The sequence below is a fragment of the Mirounga leonina genome, unplaced genomic scaffold (assembly GCF_011800145.1).
Source record: "Mirounga leonina isolate KUSES-001 unplaced genomic scaffold, KU_Mleo_1.0 Mir_174, whole genome shotgun sequence".
Lineage (NCBI taxonomy): Eukaryota > Metazoa > Chordata > Mammalia > Carnivora > Phocidae > Mirounga > Mirounga leonina.
The window spans coordinates 10,810,668-10,831,443 of record NW_023270451.1 but is presented as its reverse complement, the minus strand read 5'-3'; the positions used below and the strand labels follow the sequence as shown (position 1 = coordinate 10,831,443).

The 20,776-nt window shown below is 37.4% G+C and overlaps 1 protein-coding gene across 9 annotated transcripts in view; it reads left to right on the top strand.

The window, feature by feature from the left end:
• The window catches only part of CACNA2D1 (calcium voltage-gated channel auxiliary subunit alpha2delta 1), a 506,844-nt gene that overhangs the window by 302,687 nt on the left and 183,381 nt on the right, over positions 1-20,776 (top strand). For all 9 annotated transcript variants that reach the window (XM_035020464.1, XM_035020463.1, XM_035020460.1 and 6 more), the window contains exon 6: positions 18,719-18,848. In XM_035020464.1, the coding sequence (XP_034876355.1) occupies positions 18,719-18,848 (130 nt within the window). The remainder of the gene's footprint in view (positions 1-18,718; positions 18,849-20,776) is intronic.

Genomic DNA, 20,776 nt, shown 5'->3' with positions numbered 1-20,776 from the left:
ACAGGAAGGAGGCGAGTGGCAGTCGAGGACATGCCTTTTGCCTTTAAGGGTATGTTTGGAAACTGTACACAGTACTTTTATCTGCCTCCATTGCCCAGTTTAGTGCCCAGCCTTGCCAATTTGCATCAGGATGTGGAATATAATCCTCCCCCCAACATAGCATGCACCCAAACAAAATAGAGGGTTCTATTACTAAAGAGAGAACAGAGAGAATGCTTGTTGCAAAATAATTAGCAGCTTATGAACAGATCCTCCATTTGCTCTTCTTGAGATAGTGAAGTTAATTCCAAAATTCTACTATCTGAGTGGCTTCTATCACTTAAATATAGTCAGATCCTTCAACTTGGAACTGAGGAAAAAAATTCTTTTTTACAGTAGAATGTATATAAAATTATATGCTGTATTGAGTATTTTTCAGTTTCCCCTAATGCATGTGTTTTCATCACTACAATCAAATTATTTTCTGCAATGGAAGTAGTATCTTACAATGAAACAAAGTTAAGAAGTGTAAGTAAATGTTGCACTTTGATACTCTACTTTAGGCTTTGCAGTAGTTACACGTTTTTTTGAAGATTGTTGCTTATCTGATGGATGAAGTTGGACTTTCATGGATGGTGAAATTTATAAACCTTACCAAAAGTTTTGCAATAAGAGGTGGCTTAATTGGCTCCTATACTCACAGCGTTATACATGTTGTGCTTGATATTTTATGTATCAAATGTTCACAAATCCTAATGCCATCTCATTGTTTTGGTTCAAATTGGCTTGCTGCCACTGTTCTTTGTCCTGGAATTTTTATATACTTATTTAATTGTGTACAGTATTTTTATTGCTCAAACCCATAAAGCCACATCCATTATTAAAAATTGGTGATTGGAAATTATAGAATGGGAGTTTTCTCTTACACATCAGCAGCTAATATCTAATGAACAGAGGAACTAATTGGAATAGTAAATATCTAGCCAACATTTTCAGTTAATAAATTTGTCCTCATTGTTTGGATGATAATATAAATGTTTGAGAGCTAAATAAAGTTTCTGTTTTAAATGTTATGCCCCCTGCAGGAGACTAAAGGATTGTAAATCCTGAGCCTCTGGCTATGATTTTTAACTTTTTCCCCATTTCTGCATTAGTAGGAGAGGATTCATTTTTCCAACATCATGCCTAGTGGGATGGTGGTCATTTCTCTATTTTGTACTTCTCTTACATCAATCATTTCATTTCCATGTCCATGATGATTGTATGATTTTATTTTATTTTATTTTTTATTTTTTATTTTTTAAAGATTTTATTTATTTATTTGAGAGAGAGAGAATGAGAGAGAGCACATGAGAGGGGGGAGGGTCAGAGGGAGAAGCAGACTCCCTGCCAAGCAGGGAGCCCGATGCGGGACTCGATCCAGGGACTCCAGGATCATGACCTGAGCCGAAGGCAGTCGCTTAACCAACTGAGCCACCCAGGCGCCCTGATTGTATGATTTTAGACATTATTCTCAAATATTTATTTAAGGGCTATTGAAATGGGCTCACATTTTATTTTATGCTTCTAAATTATCCATATACCTTTAGTAATATTATACATTATTAACATATAAATATTTCTAAAATATTATATCTTTAATTCTTTTCCCATTGTCAAGGTCTTCATATCAGTTATTATTGCCTTTGTTTGATATTTAAGACACTGATGAAAGTTTACTAGTTCTTTCCTAAGCCATCATGAATTTTGTAAAGAAATGGCAGTTTCTTCTTGGAGGCACAACCAGTCTTTATAAATTATTCCCTTGGGGTCCTTCCCTAGAGTATAACTTCCTGGCGGGCAAGCTCTTGGGTACTCATAGCAGGTGACTTAGTTCTTATAGTAACCAGCACATTGTACTCACTCAGTGAGGTTTTTTTCCCAATAAGTCCCAATAAGAATCAAAGTTCCAACAGCAGCTTCTCTTGACACAAATATGAACTGGCTGAAGAATAGCAGAGTCATAATTATCTATCTCCCATCTCTGTGCTCTATACGTGGTCTTGTTTTTAAGGATGCCCTTTCACCACCACCCCCAATTTCAGCCCAGACCTGTGTGAGTTTCTGTAATCTGAAGGATTGGAATCAAAAGACCCTGAAGAAAACACTTGCCCTTTGCAAATGCCTCCTGTTGACCAGAAACCATACCATACCATATATCATACCATATATCGTATCATATATCTTTCTTTGCCTTCAAATTACAAACATGACAGAACAAATGCTTGAAAAGAAATCTGTACCATTTTACTGTTTCCTAATCCTGAGACAAGAAAGGTCTTTCTTCATTTAATACTAATCAAATAGAAACCAGTCAGTGGAGGAATACATGAAAAGATCATTAACAGTACAATAGAAATACTGAAGTATTAAAGACCCAGATTAAAGGCATTTTTCCTTCGAGGGGTTATTTCAGCTACTTCACAGAAAACAACATTAAATGGATGCTTAGTATCTCCAAAGGAAGAACCAGTGATCTGTGTGACAAATAGACTGGAATAAAATCATCAAGATCAATACTGCTAAAATAACAATTCCTTTGGAAGAACTAACAAATTTGACAGTGCAAATTATCCATCAGTGATGCACAGAAGAGACAGGAAATAGTCCCAGAATGTAAAAAGGTTAAAAAAAATTATGGGAGAAAAGATAACATATGGAGGAGGACAATATGCAGTGAGGTAAACCATAAATCATGTGTTCTCTAAGAACAAGTCAAAGCATATGGATTAGAGATAATAAACAAATGTTTAATGGAAGAAAGCATTTAGGCATGCAGAGAAATCTGTATATAATTGTAGATTTGAAAGGCTACAGTGTCTCTTTCATTAGAGGAGAGAATATATTAGCATTAGCTAGGACACTGGACATAGGAATATTTTTTAGCAAAGATTTTTTAAGGATTTAGCCAAGATTCTCAAAAGACAAGAACATTTATACCAAAAACTTGCTCAAGGATATCCAAGAGGAGATTTCTAGTAGGCAGCTAAAAATTGAATTTGGCCTAGAATATTTTTATGCTTAGCTTATGAGTGGACTTTGAAAACAGGTGCCTGAAATTTCCCCAGCAAATGTAAAGTTCCAGGTATAGCAAAGCCAGATTGAATTACAGATGCATTTTGGTGTGCCGGCACAATGTGAAAATCAGAAGGAGTCTGAGTGATTTGGGATGTGGTACATTGTCCAGTTTGCCACAATCCCATTACTCTCTGTTGTTTCACTCTCAGCCTGTTGCACTTTATCTACACAACATAAAAAATAAAAATGTACAGGATAGAATCCTTAGCACATTTAAGGGAAGGTGTGGGCAGGGGTAGGGAGTGTACAATATGAGTAGCTGGAAATGAAGAAGGAGTAGCTTTCATAATAGAAATAAATCTTACAAAGAAGTCCATAAATTTTGTATATGTTGGATTCCAGATTAAATTTGGCATCTTCGGTTTCCTGTTATCCTTCCATGTTTATTATGCTCGTCTATCACCACTTAAGATTTGAATTTACAGAATGATATATTCAAGTGTAGTCTATTGATTTAGTTCATTATAATGATGATACATGGCCGCACTTAAAGGTAAAACAAGCATTCAGAGGTGATCAATTATTCCTTTGGAATATAACCTTTCAGTTGGCTGCATCTGAATTAGTCAGTTTGCAGGGAGCTATTGGGTTATAAGCTTCACAAGGGCTGTGATATGAGACAATGCATAAGTGGTATTTATATTCACCTTATGGGTATAAAAATAAATACTCAGTGACAGCCAGATTTAGCTGAAGCAGTTGCTGAAATAAAGGGTAAAATTAATGTCCCTTTGGATTGCATCATATGATAAAAAGTTACGACTATAGTTACTTAAACAAATTTTCCAATTGAAACCTAAAGGTGCAGGTGTAACTGGGCTAAATTATTTGGTGAGCCACAGTTCCAGGAAGAATGTAAGGCACATAGCCTTACTGGAAACTTAAGACAATCATTCCCGTCTCCAGTGTGCTGAGTAATGTTAACATATTCTCTCCTCTAATTATGTAATCATGACGTCCTACAGTTTTTCTAATCAGATACTAAGTATTCTTTAAAAACCAATTCAAGGGCGCCTGGGTGGCTCAGTTGGTTAAGCGACTGCCTTCGGCTCCGGTCATGATCCTGGAGTCCCGGGATCGAGTCCCGCATCGGGCTCCCTGCTCGGCAGGGGGTCTGCTTCTCCCTCTGCCCTCTTCCCTCTCATACTCTCTGTCTCTCATTCTCTTTCTCTCAAATAAATAAATAAAATCTTAAAAAAAAAAATTCAAGTACTGCTTTCTCTGGAAGCCTCCCTTGGTTTTTCTAGGTAGCAAGCAAATGGTATTTCCTTCCTCTGGGTGTTCTAAGCAAGCAGTTACACCTATCTGGTTTTATGGTATAATACTTTACACTGTAGTATTTGTATACCAGGATAATCTATTAAATTTTTAGCAACTTGAGATAAGGATCTTACTCAGTTTCTCTCTAGTATTAGTAATAGTTTGGAGTAATGGTTGAGATAATGCCTGTTAAATTGGGTAGGTGTTCATGTGTTTCAGTCCCCATATTACTTACATAGCATTTGTAAGGACATGTTTACTTTTTATTATTTTTTAAAGATTTATTTATTTATCTGAGACAGAGAGAGAGAGCTCAAGCAGGGCAGAGAGGCAGAGGGAGAGGGAGAAGCAGGCTCCCCGCTCATTTGATGTGGGGCTCGATCCCAGAACCCTGGGATCATGACCTGAGCCAAAGCCAGACGCTTAACCGACTGAGCCCTGCAGGTGTCCCAGGACATGTTTGCTTTTTAAAGTGGCGCTCTATTTGCAGAGTAACTAGGAAATCTCTGGCAAGCATGGTGGAAGTGAAAATGTTTTGAGGTTGGGTGGAAACAAGTTAAGAGGGAAATGGCAAAGCTGGACTTGATTATGGATGCTGTTTTCTCATATTTTCTCATCTGCCCCTCCCTCTCTTGGCCCCTGAAACAGTCATGAGGACTAAGAGTAACGTCAAAACAGACAATCCAAAACTGATTCAAGTTGGGGATTAGAAGAGTTAGAATATTTGTTTTCAGTTACTACAAGTGCCATACGAATCAGGATTTTGGGTTCCAAGTCTGGGCAGATCTGCTAAGCTAGGTTATTATGAATCTCTGTGATGACCCATGGTATCAGGCTTATTGTATTTACTCCATCAAACTAAAGTTCTGTCTGATTATGCACATAAGTAGAATAAATAATAGTTATTGAATTTCATTTCCGAAGAGGTGATAGCATTAAAATGGGTACCTTTCAATGTAAGATTTTTTTTTTAACTTTTTACCAGGAAAAAATGTCTTAAATATATAGGAGACAGAATAGTATAATATCTCCATAATTGCTTCATCTATTGTTTAAATGTTTTAAGATAAATTAGAGATATGGCATTTCATTCCTATATGCTTCTGTATGCAACTTGTTTTCCCCCCTTAAATAATGACAAGGCATACACGTATGATCACTGTATACATTGCCGTGTGAGGAGGTAGTAGAGTGTGATGGTTAAGAGATTGCATTCTGGAGTGCCACTGCCTGGATTTGAATCCCAGCTCTGCCATTTTCTAGCTGGGTGATATTGGCAGTCATATAATCTCTCTGTGGTTTACTCTCTTGATCTGTAAAATAAAGGTAATACTAATACCTACCTCACCCAGTTACTGTGAAAATTAGTTAACACATATAAAGCTTGTAGAACTTTCCTGTCTTATAGTAGGCAATCCAGGAATGTTAATGAGTATAATTTTAAAAAATAGTAATTATTAATATGATTGTAATAAATTTAAAATTTATTTGACATGATTTTAGCTCCAAGTGGAGCCTGTTTGTATGTGTGTATTTGTTAAAATAATGAAGGGGTATTAGATTGAGCTATTTTCCATTTTATCATTATGAAGATAATCTTTCATTTGTGTGAAAAACTTAAGACAATGCATAACAAAATAAAAATCTGAGTAGAATCCTCAAAAAACACTTTAAAAATATGAACACAATGCAGCAATTTGTCTTCATATCATTATAGATTTTGTATAACCAGATTTGAAAGGAAAATTAAATGTCAAAAAAATAAAAGAAAATGCTACTAATGCAACATTTTTAAATGAAATTTCACATTCAGGTTCTCCTTAAATTTGAAATTGATTGAGGTTCTTAGTTTAGGTTTTAGAGACATCTGTCCCAACAAATCCTTAAATTCCCTGAAGGTTAGTGAAGCAGATTCCCCAGAAGGCTTGAATTGTGCCAGCAAGCTGCACTATTTTCTTAATTCCCAGAGCAAGCAAAAAGAAAGCAGATCATTACAAACCGTTATTAACCTAGTTCCAAGATCTATGTTTCTGACTAAAATCCAAATGAAATGAGTTAACCCAGAATTCCCATGTCGATAAATTGAATTGATTTATTTGCTACATTTTATTGTATTGATCATGTTAAAAATTTGACCTGTCTGAGACATTTGGCTAGTCTTCTGAATTCCCTTGCATATTTATGTTGCTATTTATTTTCTTAGCAGAATCTTGTCCACATTAAAATTAATTCCAACATAATGCCCTATCTAAATGTCTTTTTAAAAGCCCAGTCTTTCATGATTTCATTTTAGAGAACTAAATGTGATTCAAGAATGAGCTAGTAGAGGTATGCATCAAACAGCAAGGCAATCCATTCTAATTATTAAAGAAACAATCGAAGTCTAGGTTTCTTTTCTAACTTTTTTTTAACGCTATCTTATAATATGCAACCTTTATTTTCAGGCTCTGTTAATGACTGACATTGATTCCTCAACTAGGTGATGGCATAGAAATAGAATATTAAGATAGCAGCAACTCTCTGAACAGAAAAGTGACCACTTTCTGGAAGGTAGGATGTGCAGAGAAGTGAATCCAAGGCAATGTTTGGGAAGATAGACGGTGGGGGTGGGGGGCCTCCATCAGCTGCTACCAGCAAGTGATAGAGCCGCGGAGCACAAAATCGGAACTTTCAGAAGTTGGCTCCACTGAGGGATGTCGCTCCAGTGGCTAAGGGGGGGGGGGTGGAAACATCGTGGGACAGTGTGGTCTCAGGACCCGCGGGGTCACAGAAAGACCGGGGGTGCCTGAGTGTGGCAGAGCTCCCAGGTGTCAGAGCGGGGAAGCAGGCTGCAGAGACAGTGCCAAGGCGCAGGCTCTCAGCTCAGGGTTGCCATAAACCGTGATCCATGGCACAGTCAGGCCACTGCTCCTCCAGCAGGGACCCAACAGGCGGCAGATCCGGGGAGACTCCCCTTCCTCCCCCGGGAGGAGCGGCGCGGGAGCGCACCACAGGGATCTGCTGGGTTTGGAGACTCCACACGGGGTCGTGTGCCAGAGATAGAAACGTTCCGTCACAGGCTGGATGAGCACGGAGAGCGCCGGAGACCGGGGAAACGGGAGTAGGTGACTGCTTTTCTCTGGGGCCTCACTGAGGAGTGGGGCCCTGAGTTCTTGGCTCCTCCGGGGCAGAGATTGGGAGAGATTCACTCTTGTCCCCCAAAGCTGTAGGGAAAGCTTGCAGGGAACAAAAACTCCCGAGCAAACCCGAGCAGATTACTTACCCTGCCCCGGTAAGGGCGGGGCAATTCCGACTCTGGCAAAGACATTTGGAAACCACGGCAACAGGCCCCTCCCCCAGAAGATCAGCGAGAACAGCCAGCCAAGACCAAGTTTACCAATCAATGAGAACAGCAGAACTCCAGAGCTAGGGGAATACTGCACATAGAATTCGTGGCTTTTTTCCCATGATCCTTTAGTCTTTCAAAGTTAATTTTTTTTAATTTTCTTTTTTTTCTTTTTCTTTTTCTTTTTTTGAATTTTTCGTTTTCCCTTTTTCAAACAACACCTTATCAATCCCTTTTTTAAAAAATCTTTTTTATTTTTCATTTTTAGAGTCATATTCTATCCCTTCATAGTAGTTACTCTCTCTTTAAAATTTTGGGATACAGTTCCTTCTAACAGACCAAAATATACCCTAAATCTCTAGTGTATGGCTTTGTTCTAGTCTCCTGCCTGATCACATTCTCTCCCTTTTTTTTTTTTAATCCTCTTCTTTCTTTTTTCAACCTACTTCTTACTAACTCCTTTTATAACATCTTTTATAATTCTCATCTTTCAGTCATATTCCATCCCTTCATCGTATTAACCCTTATTTTTGTACATATATAAGCGTTTCTTTCTTTAAAATTTTGGGAGGCACTTTCTTCTAATAGACCAAAATATGCCCAAAACCTAGTGTGTGGCACTGATCTATGCACCAGCCTGATCATATTTGATCATATTTTAGTTTTTTGTTTGTTTGTTTTTTATCTTTTTCTTTTTTCTTTTTTCTTTCTTTCCCTTTCTTTTCCCCCGGTTTCAGGTCTTTTCTGATTTGTTTAAAGTATATATTCTGGGGATGTTGTTACCCTGCTAGCATTTTGTTCTCTCATTCATCTGTTCTCCTCTGGACAAAATGACAAGACAGAAAAAATCACCTCAACCGAAAGAAAAAGAGGCAGTACCGACTGCCAGGGACCTACTCAATACGGACTTTAGTAAGATGTCGGAACTAGAGTTCAGAATGATGATTTTAAACATACTAGCTGGGCTTGAAAAAAGCATGGAAGATATTAGAGAAACCCTTTCTGGAGAAATAAAAGAACTAAAATCTAATCAAGTTGAAATCAAAAAGGCTATTAAAGAGGTGCAGTCAAAATGGAGGCTCTAACTGCTAGGATAAATGAGGCAGAAGAGAGAATTAGTGAATAGAAGACCAAATGATGGAAAATAAAGAAGCTGAAAAAAAGAGATAAACAACTACTGGATCATGAGGGCAGAATTCGAGAGATAAGTGATACCATAAGATGAAACAATATTAGAATAATTGGGATCCCAGAAGAAGAAGAAAGAGAGAGAGGGGCAGAAGGTATATTGGAGCAAATTATAGCAGAGAACTTCCCTAATTTGGGGAAGGAAACAGGCATTAAAATCCAGGAGACACAGAGAACCCCTCTCAAAATCAATAAAAATAGGTCCACACCCTGACATCTAATAGTAAAACTTACGAGTCTCAGAGACAAAGAGAAAATCCTGAAACCAGCTCAGGACAAGAGATCTGTAACCTACAATAGTAGAAATATTAGATTGGCAACAGACCTATCCACAGAGACCTGGCAGGCCAGAAAGGACTGGCAGGATATATTCAGAGCACTAAATGAGAAAAATATGCGGCCAAGAATACTCTATCCAGCTAGGCTGTCATTGAAAATAGAAGGAGAGATAAAAAGCTTCCAGGACAAACAAAAACTAAAAGAATTTGCAAACACAAAACCAGCCCTACAAGAAATATTGAAAGGGGTCCTCTAAGCAAAGAAAGAGCCTAAAAGTAACATAGACCAGAAAGGAACACAGACAATATACAGTAACAGTCACCTTACAGGCAATACAATGGCACTAAATTCCTATCTTTCAATAGTTACCCTGAATGTAAATGGGCTAAATGCCCCAATCAAAAGACACAGGCTAACAGACTGGATTAAAAAACAAGACCCATCGATATGCTGTCTGCAAGAGACTCATTTTAGAACCAAAGACACCCCCAGATTGAAAGTGAGGGGGTGGAAAACCATTTACCATGCTAATGGACACCAAAAGAAAGCTGGGGTGGCAATCCTTATATCAGACAAATTAGATTTTAAACCAAAGACTGTAATAAGAGATGAGGAAGGACACTATATCATACTTAAAGGATCTATCCAAGAAGAAGATTTAACAATTGTAAATATCTATGCCCCTAACATGGGAGCAGCCAATTATATAAGGCAATTAATAACAAAAGCAAAGAAACACATCGACAACAATACAATAATAGTGGGGGACTTTAACACCCCCCTCACTGACATGGACAGATCATCTAAGCAGAAGATCAACAAGGAAATAAAGACTTTAAATGACACCCTGGGCCAAATGGACTTCACAGATACATTCAGAACATTCCATCCCAAAGCAACGGAATAGACATTCTTCTCTAGTGCCCATGGAACATTCTCCAGAATAGATCGCATCCTAGGTCACAAATCAGGTCTCAAGCGGTACCAAAAGATTGGGATCATTACCTGCATATTTTCAGACCATAATGCTTTGAAACTAGAACTCAATCAAAGAGGAAAGTCAGAAAGTACTCAAATACATGGAGGCTAAAGAGCATCCTACTAAAGAATGAATTGGTCAACCAGGAAATTAAAGAAGAATAAAAAAAATTCATGGAAACAAATGAGAAGTAGAGAGAGCCAGCAGGTGGAGGGGCAGAGGGAGAGGGAGAGAGAGAGAATCCGAAGCAGGCTCCATGCTCAGCGCAGAGCCCAACGTGGGGCTTGATCCCACGACCCTGAGATCATGACCTGAGCTGAAATCAAGAGTCAGACGCTTAACCGACTATGCCATCCCAGTGCCCCCAGTTCTTTCTTTTCAGAAGTAGTATATGGTACATATATTTAGAATTCTGTGAACATTCATTAAGTTTGGAAAAGTCACTGGCATTATGTGGGCATTTTATACTTACGCTGTGTAAAAATTTGTAGGGTGAACAGACATGGGGACTGGATTGTTTTGAATGGTATCTTCAACCTTTTTTTGGTTTTCACATGCATTATTATTATTAAAAACTGAACGCACATCCTGATATAAGAATATTTACTTACAAATTCTACGTAAGTACTTCTGAACTAATATGTTGACACGTCTCAAAAGAGGCTTTAAGTTTAGTGAGACTTTACAAAGTATTGGTTTAAGGGACATATGGCATTAAAAATCATAAGTAAAAGCATAATGATGCTTAATGATAGTGATTTATTCATATTACCATGGGAAATATCTCAACAAGCCACATGAACATGGGACATTATTATCAGTAGTAAATTTAATACTGCAGGCCATACTGTCCTTGCAGAAACGTATGAGTTTAGCTAATCATAATATGTTTCACGAAGAAACAAGAGGTTTTTGAAATGAATTCAGAGGATTTCCCCAGTTCTTCAGGTAATTAAAAAGTTATAATTCCTTAGCTTTACCCTGCAGAAAAACTATGGCCATTTAAATTTATAATTTAAAATTTTTCTTATTGTTATGATTCAGTAAAACAAAATTCAAATGTTATATTGAAGTCTTTACTGTGTAATTTAGACTGCATCCTTCAACTCATGTTTCCTTTTTTTTTAATTTTTTTTTTTAAGATTTTTTTTTTAATTTATTTGACAGAGAGAGAGAGAGCGAGAGCAGGAACACAAGCAGGGGGAGTGGGAGAGGGAGAAGCAGGCTTCCTGCAGAGCAGGGAGCCCGATATGGGGCTCGATCCCAGGACCCTGGGATTACGACCTGAGCCGAAGGCAGACGCTTAACGACTGAGCCACCCAGGCGCCCCTCATGTTTCCTTTCTAATACTAGTCATTCAGTGGATACTTGCCTGAGTCATAGCATCCTCAAGGTGAAAATAGCATCGCAAACCAATTAACTTAGGAGACGCAGCAATGTTCTTACTGCCATTGTAACTGGATTCATTATTTAATATTAAGCCTGGCTTTACAACCTGACCAGAATGATTAAGGTTGGATGACGCTCAGCACATTTTTCTCTCTATTCATTATTCATTAATTGGGCATGGTCAGCTGGCAGCTACTTTGATGAATCTCCATTTCTAATTGATGCAAATGATTTACTAAAAAGGAAGCTTTTGGGGCGCCTGGGTGGCTAAGTCGGTTAAACATCTGACTCTTGGTTTTGGCTCAGGTCATGATCTCAGGGTTGGGGGATTAAGCCCCGGGTCAGGCTCTGCACTCAGTAGGGAGTCTGAGATTATGTCTCTCCCTTTCCTTCTGCCCATCCCTCTCTCTCTCTCAAATAAATAAATAAATCTTTAAAAAAAAAAAAAAACTTTCCTCTGTAGGGGCAGAACAGGTGCCAGCCTTAACTAATGGAGCATCAGAATGCTTAGATAACAAGGATGAACTAGTGGTTACACAGGCAACCTTGCTATTTAATCCATGAAGTTGATACCAACATGCCGATATACCAGACTTTTCAGATTTAGTGACCAAGAAAGTCTGTTTTAAATGTAATATATGCATGGTAATTATATTGGATGAGAATGCCATGCCCAAAGGCATATTATATATCCAAGATTTTATTTGATACTGGGAATACCAGTAAAACTAAAAATAAAAAAAGTAAAATCTAAAATCAGTTATGGCTACATTGTCAAAGTTGCGTACCTCTGTTGAAACAATATCTATAAAACAGTTGTGAAAAAGAAAAGGATGTGTTTAGAGGCAGAAATTTTAAAGTACATATAGAGAATTGTACACCAGACTATAGTCTCTAGTTATGAAAGAATTTGGATCGTTACACAAGGACTCCTTTATTTAACTCTTTGTTTTCACTAGGGAGATAGAAACACCAATTGTGATACTTCTATAGAGAGTCTCAGTGAACCATTCTTCCTCTTTCTCCACTGTTATGGAACACAAAAAATAACAGAGAGCAGGGGAGTTAAACTTAGCCATAGTGTGATTGTGAACAGAGTTTCTAGATGAGCATGTGCATTCTGAATTGTGACAAAGTGATTAAGATACGTTCTATTGCAATTTAGGTAAAATATGTAAACTTTTAATTTCTGAACATTTTGCTATCAGAATTTTTTTTATGTTTTAAGTTAACATGGCAAATGTAACAAAACATTAAAAACAAATATTTTAGTATAAATACCAATTCTAAGAATGTTTCATTTGAGGTAAATATATTAAATATGCAAGAGTCTTTTGTATCTGTCACAGACATATCATTTTGACTTTCCAAATTAAATTTGCTAATATGTACTACTTGTAAAATTGAATGGCCTACCCATCCAACACTGGCCTGTACTTTGGTCTCTGCATGATCTAATCTATTATTTAATAACTGAAATTATATTGAGATGAATAGTATGAGAAACATACTTCTCATGTTTCACTTATGTGTTCTAATAAATGCATTGGAATACATTTTAGAATAGATCTGCTCAGTTTCTCTGTATACTTTAATATAGGGTAGTCTGGAGAATTCAGAAGATATTTTGGGGGGAAAATGTTGGCAAGAGATATGCTTATTTTTTCTCCTGTGTATTCTGGTAAATAAGAAGTCTTTATTCCAGGAGGATTATTTATTTGAAATTTTTAGTTAACATATTAAACGATACATGTTAAGAAGTTTTTCGGCTAATTCCTTTTCTTACTTTTTTTTGGTATCTAATATTTGCTGTATTTTCATTATTCTGTATAATGCCATAATATATCAAGATGGGCAAAGACATAACTTATGAGGATATCATTGTAAGTTACAATAATTTCATATGTTTAAGGAAATAAATGAGTTACATTTAGAAAGTCTAGTATTTTCGTGGAATTATTTCAGTTTATGGAGACTATAATAGGGAGAACCATGGAGACCAGCCATATTATTTTTTTCTTTATATACTTATCAAGTGTGCATTAATACTTGTCCTGATATATATGATTATACAAGTTGAGAAGTACACTAATATTTTTTTTATTTTTTGAAAACTACATTATTGTTTTAAAGTTATTCCTGAAAGCTCTTTACATAGTGATTTACAAGTGCAAGAATCTCCATAAAATGTATTTAAACTTATGATTTTTAAGTATGAGAGGATTCAGAGGAAACATAAGCAACGTTTACCTTAGTAAGATAATCATACAATACTTAATAGCACTCTACAAAGGGCTTAAAACAAAAGTTAATGCATTTTTCTTCCAAATACATGTTCATTGTATTATTGGAAAAAAGAAAACCCCAAAAATGAAACGTCTAGTTTCATGTGGGATCGAGCCCCACATCAGGCTCATAACTACAAAACCCACCATAGTGTTTATACCGTTTGCTCTATACTCATCCGTTCATTTTTCCCTCTACCTCTCTTTTTCTCAAAATAGTAGGCCTTGGGGCACCTGGGTGGCTCAGTGGGTTAAGCGTCTGTCTCCAGCTCAGGTCATGAGCCCAGGATCCTGCGATTGAGCCCCTCTCATCAGGCTCCCTGCTCAGGGGAGAGCCTGCTTCTCCCTCTCCCTCTGCCTGCCAGTCCCCCTGCTCGTGCTTGCTCTCTTTCTCTCTCAAATTAAAATAATAGGCCTTTTTTTCCTTCTTTTTGCTTAACATTTCCTTTTTACGCTTAAAGTCATTTTTAAACAGTTTATATATACACTCCCAATGTAATTACTCTTTTATATTACTTAATAACACCCAGTTGTATCTGTGATAATTGTGACATTTTGCTATTGTTGAACATTTAACTTGTTTCCAGATTTAGATATTAAATGGCATTTCTATAAACATAATATCAATAAATCCTTCTCTCCTCCAGTCTGCCAACAAATATGTCTCAAGTGACTGAATGAGTGAAATACTTGCACATATCCACATAGGCCTACCCTAATACACACATGTACTTCATTATCTATTATCTATCTGATCCTTCTACTCTTCAAATATGTCTAGTAAAATTGGCTAGAAATAGATGCAAGTGGAATTTCTGGGAAAGATAGGCTTATGAAAAGTAATGTGTTATTTTCTAAAATTATAGAAACGGGACCATAATTTTTTTCAGACCTGAAAATGACTGTGGGTTCTTTAGCTTGAGGGTTTTTTAATTTAAGATGGGAGAGACTATTAGAATCAACTGAGAGATTCTTTCAAAGGACAGCCTCCTCATTGGGATCACGTCTTCATTGATGGGGCCCGAGGTTCCCCAGGTGATTCTGATTAGGCCCATGCGCTAAAGACACCACCTGTAGCCTTACATCATTGATTTATAAGTCAGAAAACTGAAGGCCAAGGAATGGTGAGTGGCTCAAGTCTGAGAGGTTATTAATGCAACAGAGTAGAGCCAAATTTTTTGACCACCACGCTTTTCACTTGGCTTTTCTATGGACTTTTGTAAGTATGTTCTTTGTAAGATGTATTGAATGGAAAAAAATCCCAGGGTCCCATAAGTTTGAGAATGCTGGGTCAAATTCTTGAGTGAGTCCTGTCTCGGAGCCTTTGATATGCCAGTGTGGTTTGTTATTCTCTTAATGGAATAGCTTTTCCCCAACTTAAGTCAGTGTGGCACTAACCCCTAGAGTATCTTGAGGGATTGTTGTCTTTTGAAACAACTTTTTTTTTTAAAGACTTATTTTATTTTATTTTATTTATTTATTTATTTATTTATTTTTTTAGATTTTTTTATTTATTTGACAGAGAAAGACACAGCGAGAGAGGGAACACAAATGGGGAGTGGGAGAGGGAGAAGCAGACTCCCTGCCGAGCAGGGAGCCCGATGCGGGACTCGATCCAGGGACTCCAGGATCATGACCTGAGCCGAAGGCAGTCGCTTAACCAACTGAGCCACCCAGACGCCCAAGACTTATTTTATTTTAGAGCGAGAGAGAGAGAGAGCACGCGCGAGGGAAAGCGGGCTAGGGCATGAGCAGGGGGAGGGGCAGAGAAGAGGGAGATTGAGAATCTCAAGCAGATAGGGTTGGGATGGGGGTGGGGGCACCTTGATCTAAGATCATGACCAGAACTGAAACCAAGAGTTGGACGCTCAACCGACTGAGCCACTCAGGCGCCACTCTTTTGAAAACATCTTTTGGTACGTATTCCTCACCATATTACCGTTTTTGTGCTTCTAGTCACAAATCATAGAACTGAGGGTAAAAAAGTAGGTGTTCATTAATCTGCTAAGTAGTGATCAACCCAAATTTTTTCATGAGTAGGTCCAAATAAAAACATGTGACTAATTTCAACTGTTGATTTTTTAAAGCAGTGGACCCCCAGTTTTAGCGAGTACCAGATCCCCGGGAAGGCTTCTTACCCTGCAGACCGCTCAGCCCTTCCCGGGGTGTTTCTGACTGAGTCTGTCTGGGGTTGGAGACTGAGAGCCCACATTTGAAAAATTTCAGTGCCGCTGCTTCTCCAAGGTCCATACTTCGAGAAACCATTGTTTTAAAATAAATGTTGAGGGGCGCCTGGGTGGCTGAGTTGTTAAGCATCTGCCTTCAGCTCAGGCCATGATCCCAGGGTCCTGGGATCGAGCCCCATATCGGGCTCCCTGCTCCACGGGAAGCCTGCTTCTCCCTCTCCCACTCCCCCTGCTTGTGTTCCCTCTTTCACTGTGTCTCTCTCTGTCAAAGAAAAAAAATCTTCAAAAAAAAAAATTGAGATTTTCAGAATATTTTCAGCTGAGAAAAATAGGGGCATCGTTCGTAGTTGGTGTCCTCTTTACATTCATCTTACTACTGGAAGTCGTTGTTTTAATGTGCCCCTTTCCTTATTCAAGTCAGTAGTGCTCAGGAACAGACAGTGGTGAGTTTTTTAAATGTGTTAAAATCCATGGTTGAATCCACGGCCGAATCCCAGTTTATCATTTTCATTCTTTATTAAATAACCATTGAATGTTAGGTTCAGAATTGCTTTTGCTCTCTGATTCCTATTTTCCTTATACCTCTTCTCTCTCCTTTCTTCATGCTCTGCTTGCGTGCTGGTACACACACACACACACACACACACACACACCAAACTTTCTTTTAGAAAAGAGTATGATTAGTGATTCCTGTGTGAAGATATATTTTCCAAATTTTGGACTTGAAACACTACTCTTTGGTTATATATTCAGTTTCCTTGTGGGATAACTATTAGATATTCATGACTTTCATATGAAAAAAAAATCAGTGATCGGTTTTCAAGTATTTTTGTCCATGACCAATTTTACAGTCCACATCAGTCTCATGTGCACATATATACACATACACACAGTCCTATCTGAAACACAAGTTTCACAAAATAGCTCTTCAGCTTAATATATAGAGTGTACTTTTATATATTTCTAAATACGTTTCACTTAGGGACGCCTGGGTGGCTCAGTCGTTAAGCGTCTGCCTTCGGCTCAGGTCATGATCCCAGGGTCCTGGGATCGAGCCCCGCATCGGGCTCCCTGCTCGGCGGGAAGCCTGCTTCTCCCTCTCCCACTCCCCCTGCTTGTGTTCCCTCTCTCTCTAACAAATAAATAAAGTCTTAATTTAAAAAAAAATATGTTTCACTTAAATAATTTGGTCATAACCAAGTTTAGTATTTCATTTAAAGAATAATTCGGTTTATAAGTACCTATAAAATTGATTTCATTTTCTGATTATAGGTTGGATTTAGAGCTTTGGAAGCCATTGTTTTTGTTTTTGTTTTTTCATTTAAGGCCATGTTGTTCTTATCTATGTCTAAATATTTCCAATGTTGCAGTTTCCCAGGAAAAAATAAATACACACACACACACGTGTCCTAATATCTCAGGATAATAATGTGTTATTTGGTCATTTACGTTTTTCAGGGCTGTATGTGGACAGTCGCACATGTCAGTTCTTTGCAAACCTGCTGATTTTATGTTGTTGGCAGTGTCTTCCAGCCTTCTTGGGAAATTTTCTGGTTGTCCAGTTACGTCTTTTCTCTTGTTTATCACTTGCATCACTGTCGTGTGCTGCCAAGAAGAGTCAAATGTGATTTGTTTTTCAGTTTGGTTTTGAGGTGATTACCTTTGGAATATGGAAAACAGTCTCCAACATTGAGTTGAAAATATAGATCTGAACTTAATTTTTTTAAAAAAGGGCAGAGTTTAAAACTGAATTTGAACTAAAAAAAAAATTTAACATAATTAGTCAAAACAACGACGAAAAGGTTACAGAGCTGCGTTTTGGATCAATGGATGTGATTCTCAGTTTCCTGCCAGGGGAGAGCAATAAAGTAATTCGGTATCAAAAGCCCGGTTTCAATAGATAGAAAATTAATTCTCAACCTTAAACTCCTGTGGGCTTTTCTTGAATCTTGAATCATTATTGATTAGACCTTACCTCCTACCTCAGGAGACAAAATGGTTGCAGTTAGGATTTAATAGTGTTTAGTTACAAAAGATCTTTTCTAGTATACTTTATTTTTAAAACAAAAATTGGTACAACTGGAAAACCTGCAAAAAGCAAGGGATCACGATATAAAATAATCCTTTATTGCTATCTTTTTGCAGTCATGTTTACCATAAATTGTCAAACCAAGAATTATCCTCAACCACATAATAAAAACTTAGTAGCATAGATAGTGAAATTTATATTGAGAGATAATTTTAATTCAATTGTGTTTAACGTAATTTATCCTGTTCTATAAATGTACATTTTAATAAGTACTGCACATGAAAAAGCTCTGATCCCGTCAGGATGATCCTGAGTGACTCCAACACTGAAGAAATGAGAAGTTCGATTTTAATGTGAATAATAGAAAGATAACGCTAATTCTGATACCTGAATGTTATTTGTGTATCTCATATTTTTTTTACAATATTTTTTCAATATGGCTTCTTTTTGTCTCTGATGTATTTAGTATATAACATGTTAGTTTCAGGTATACAACACAACTATTGATATTTCTATATATCGGAAAACAAGTACCACAGTAAGTCTTGATGTCATCATGGTACTATATTTTTAAATATTCTTATAGATATGTTTTTGTTTTTTTTTGAAGACCATGCACTTGTCAAATGAAGACAAGAATGTGAGAGTATCTGTTATCTCAAGTTGTAATATTATTTTTCTTGTCTATCTTTTCTGATACAGCCTGAAAAAAATGAGAGTGAGCCAGGCAGCCAGAGGATAAAACCTGTTTTTATTGAGGATGCTAATTTTGGACGACAGATATCCTATCAACATGCCGCAGTCCATATTCCCACGGACATCTATGAGGGCTGTAAGTAAAAGAATTTAAACAGCTGTTGGAATACCATGCTCTTGTCTGTCTTTTATATCTCAGATTTGGGTAAGAAAAAGACAAAAATGGGATACAGTTTTGTTTACATATCATTTAAGAGTCTGTGGCCAACTCTGTATAAAAGAAGAAATCTGATTTTTATGAGCAGTTGATGTTCTTATAGCCTCACTATGTGAATATTTGCAGGAGAGTCTGCATCCATTGGAGATGTCCTTCTATTGAGTAAAAAAATCTGCCTTCCCTATTGCCATCGAAACTGAAAATTAATAGATAGACTTTTAAAAAATCAAAATTACATAGCACAAGTGCACACAAATGCAAATAGACAAACTGTAAAGGCAGAGAGCAATACATTTTAGACTGTGCAGTTTTCAGTCCCATCTTAGGGTTTTCTGTAGTCTGCCTGTCTTACCCTCGGATATAGATAAAAAATACCTGCCTCCCCATACGTTATGGGCTCAAGAGAAATGCTGGGAAAGACTAAAGAAATAGAGAACCACTGAGTGGAAGACTTGCTGGAGAAGGCTTCACTGAGAGAAAGGGAGGGGAATAAGTTCCTTAGGACGGTATAGGGCAGGGAGCTTTTACCAGTGGAGTGACAGAGATACCCTATATATTAGTAAGGGTAGAGCCTGAGAATCTGACTAGGGTAATCTATTATCTATGAGGACTACCCAAAGCCCAGAAAGCAGGGTCTTTGTTCAGTTGTAGCTCTTGGCTCCTATGTTCACCATTCTCTAACCAATTTCTACTCTGCCTTCTTGCCTAAGTAATTAGTAATAGAAAGGACCATTTGAGATTTTTAAAAGTACTTTTCTTATATTCCCCTTAATTAGAGAGGCTGTAGAATGAATTGGGTGTCTAGAACTGCCTGGGTTCTGGAGCCAGATGGCCTGAGTTCAAAGCTAAATTTTTGCAGTATTTTTTTTTTTAATTTTATTTATTTGAGAGACAGCACCAGGTGGGGCAGTGGGCACAGGGAGAGGGAGGAACAGACTCCCTGCTGAGCAGGGAGCCTGAAGTGGGGTTTGATCCCGGGACCCCAGGATCATGACCTGAGCTGAAAGCAGACGCTTAAGCGACTGAACCACTTAGGTGCCCCTTTGCAATATTTTTTTCTTTTTTAAAAAGATTTTATTTATTTATTTGACAGAGAAAGAGAGAGCCCACACAAGCAGGGGGAGTGAGAGGGAGAGGGAGAAGTAGGCTCCCCGCTGAGCAGGGAGCCCGATGCGGGGCTCGATCCCGGGACCCTGGGATCATGACCTGAGCCGAAGGTAGACGCTTAGGGACTGAGCCACCCAGGCGCCCCTGCAGTATTTTTTTCTTAAGCAAATCCTTTAAATTTCTGGGCAAGTGTTTTCTCACCTGTAAAATGGGGATAAGATTACTCAACTAAAAGATGAGCGAGGATAAAGTAAGTTAATATGCTTATTTTCCAGCCTAGTAGTAGGTGCTATTTAAATGTTTTTTGTTACTGTTAATTACAGTTCAAGTTTATGTAAGCACAGGGGACTAAGTACAGGGACTAATAATATAAATTATCATTTATATTTTGGATTCACTGAGATTGTTTAAAAGGGAATTTGAAATGCATATGTAATTCTTTTCATAACAGATTTCCTCTTGATCAAATTATTATATTCTGTTTTTAATTTTAAAAAAGTACATAATGTTTTCTTCCTATCAATTCTTTTAAGATATTAAATGTATGATTTTTCTTTATTGATAAACGAAACAAAATGATGTATATGGGTTGTTTCTGTTGTTACATGAGAATTAAACGTAATTAGACTTCTTTACTGTTTATTCCAGGTTCTTCTAGGAATTACTTGGGATTTGGGTTCAGATTTCTTTTTTAAACTTTGATCATGGTGTACTGTTTAAAAGAACTATCTTGATATTTG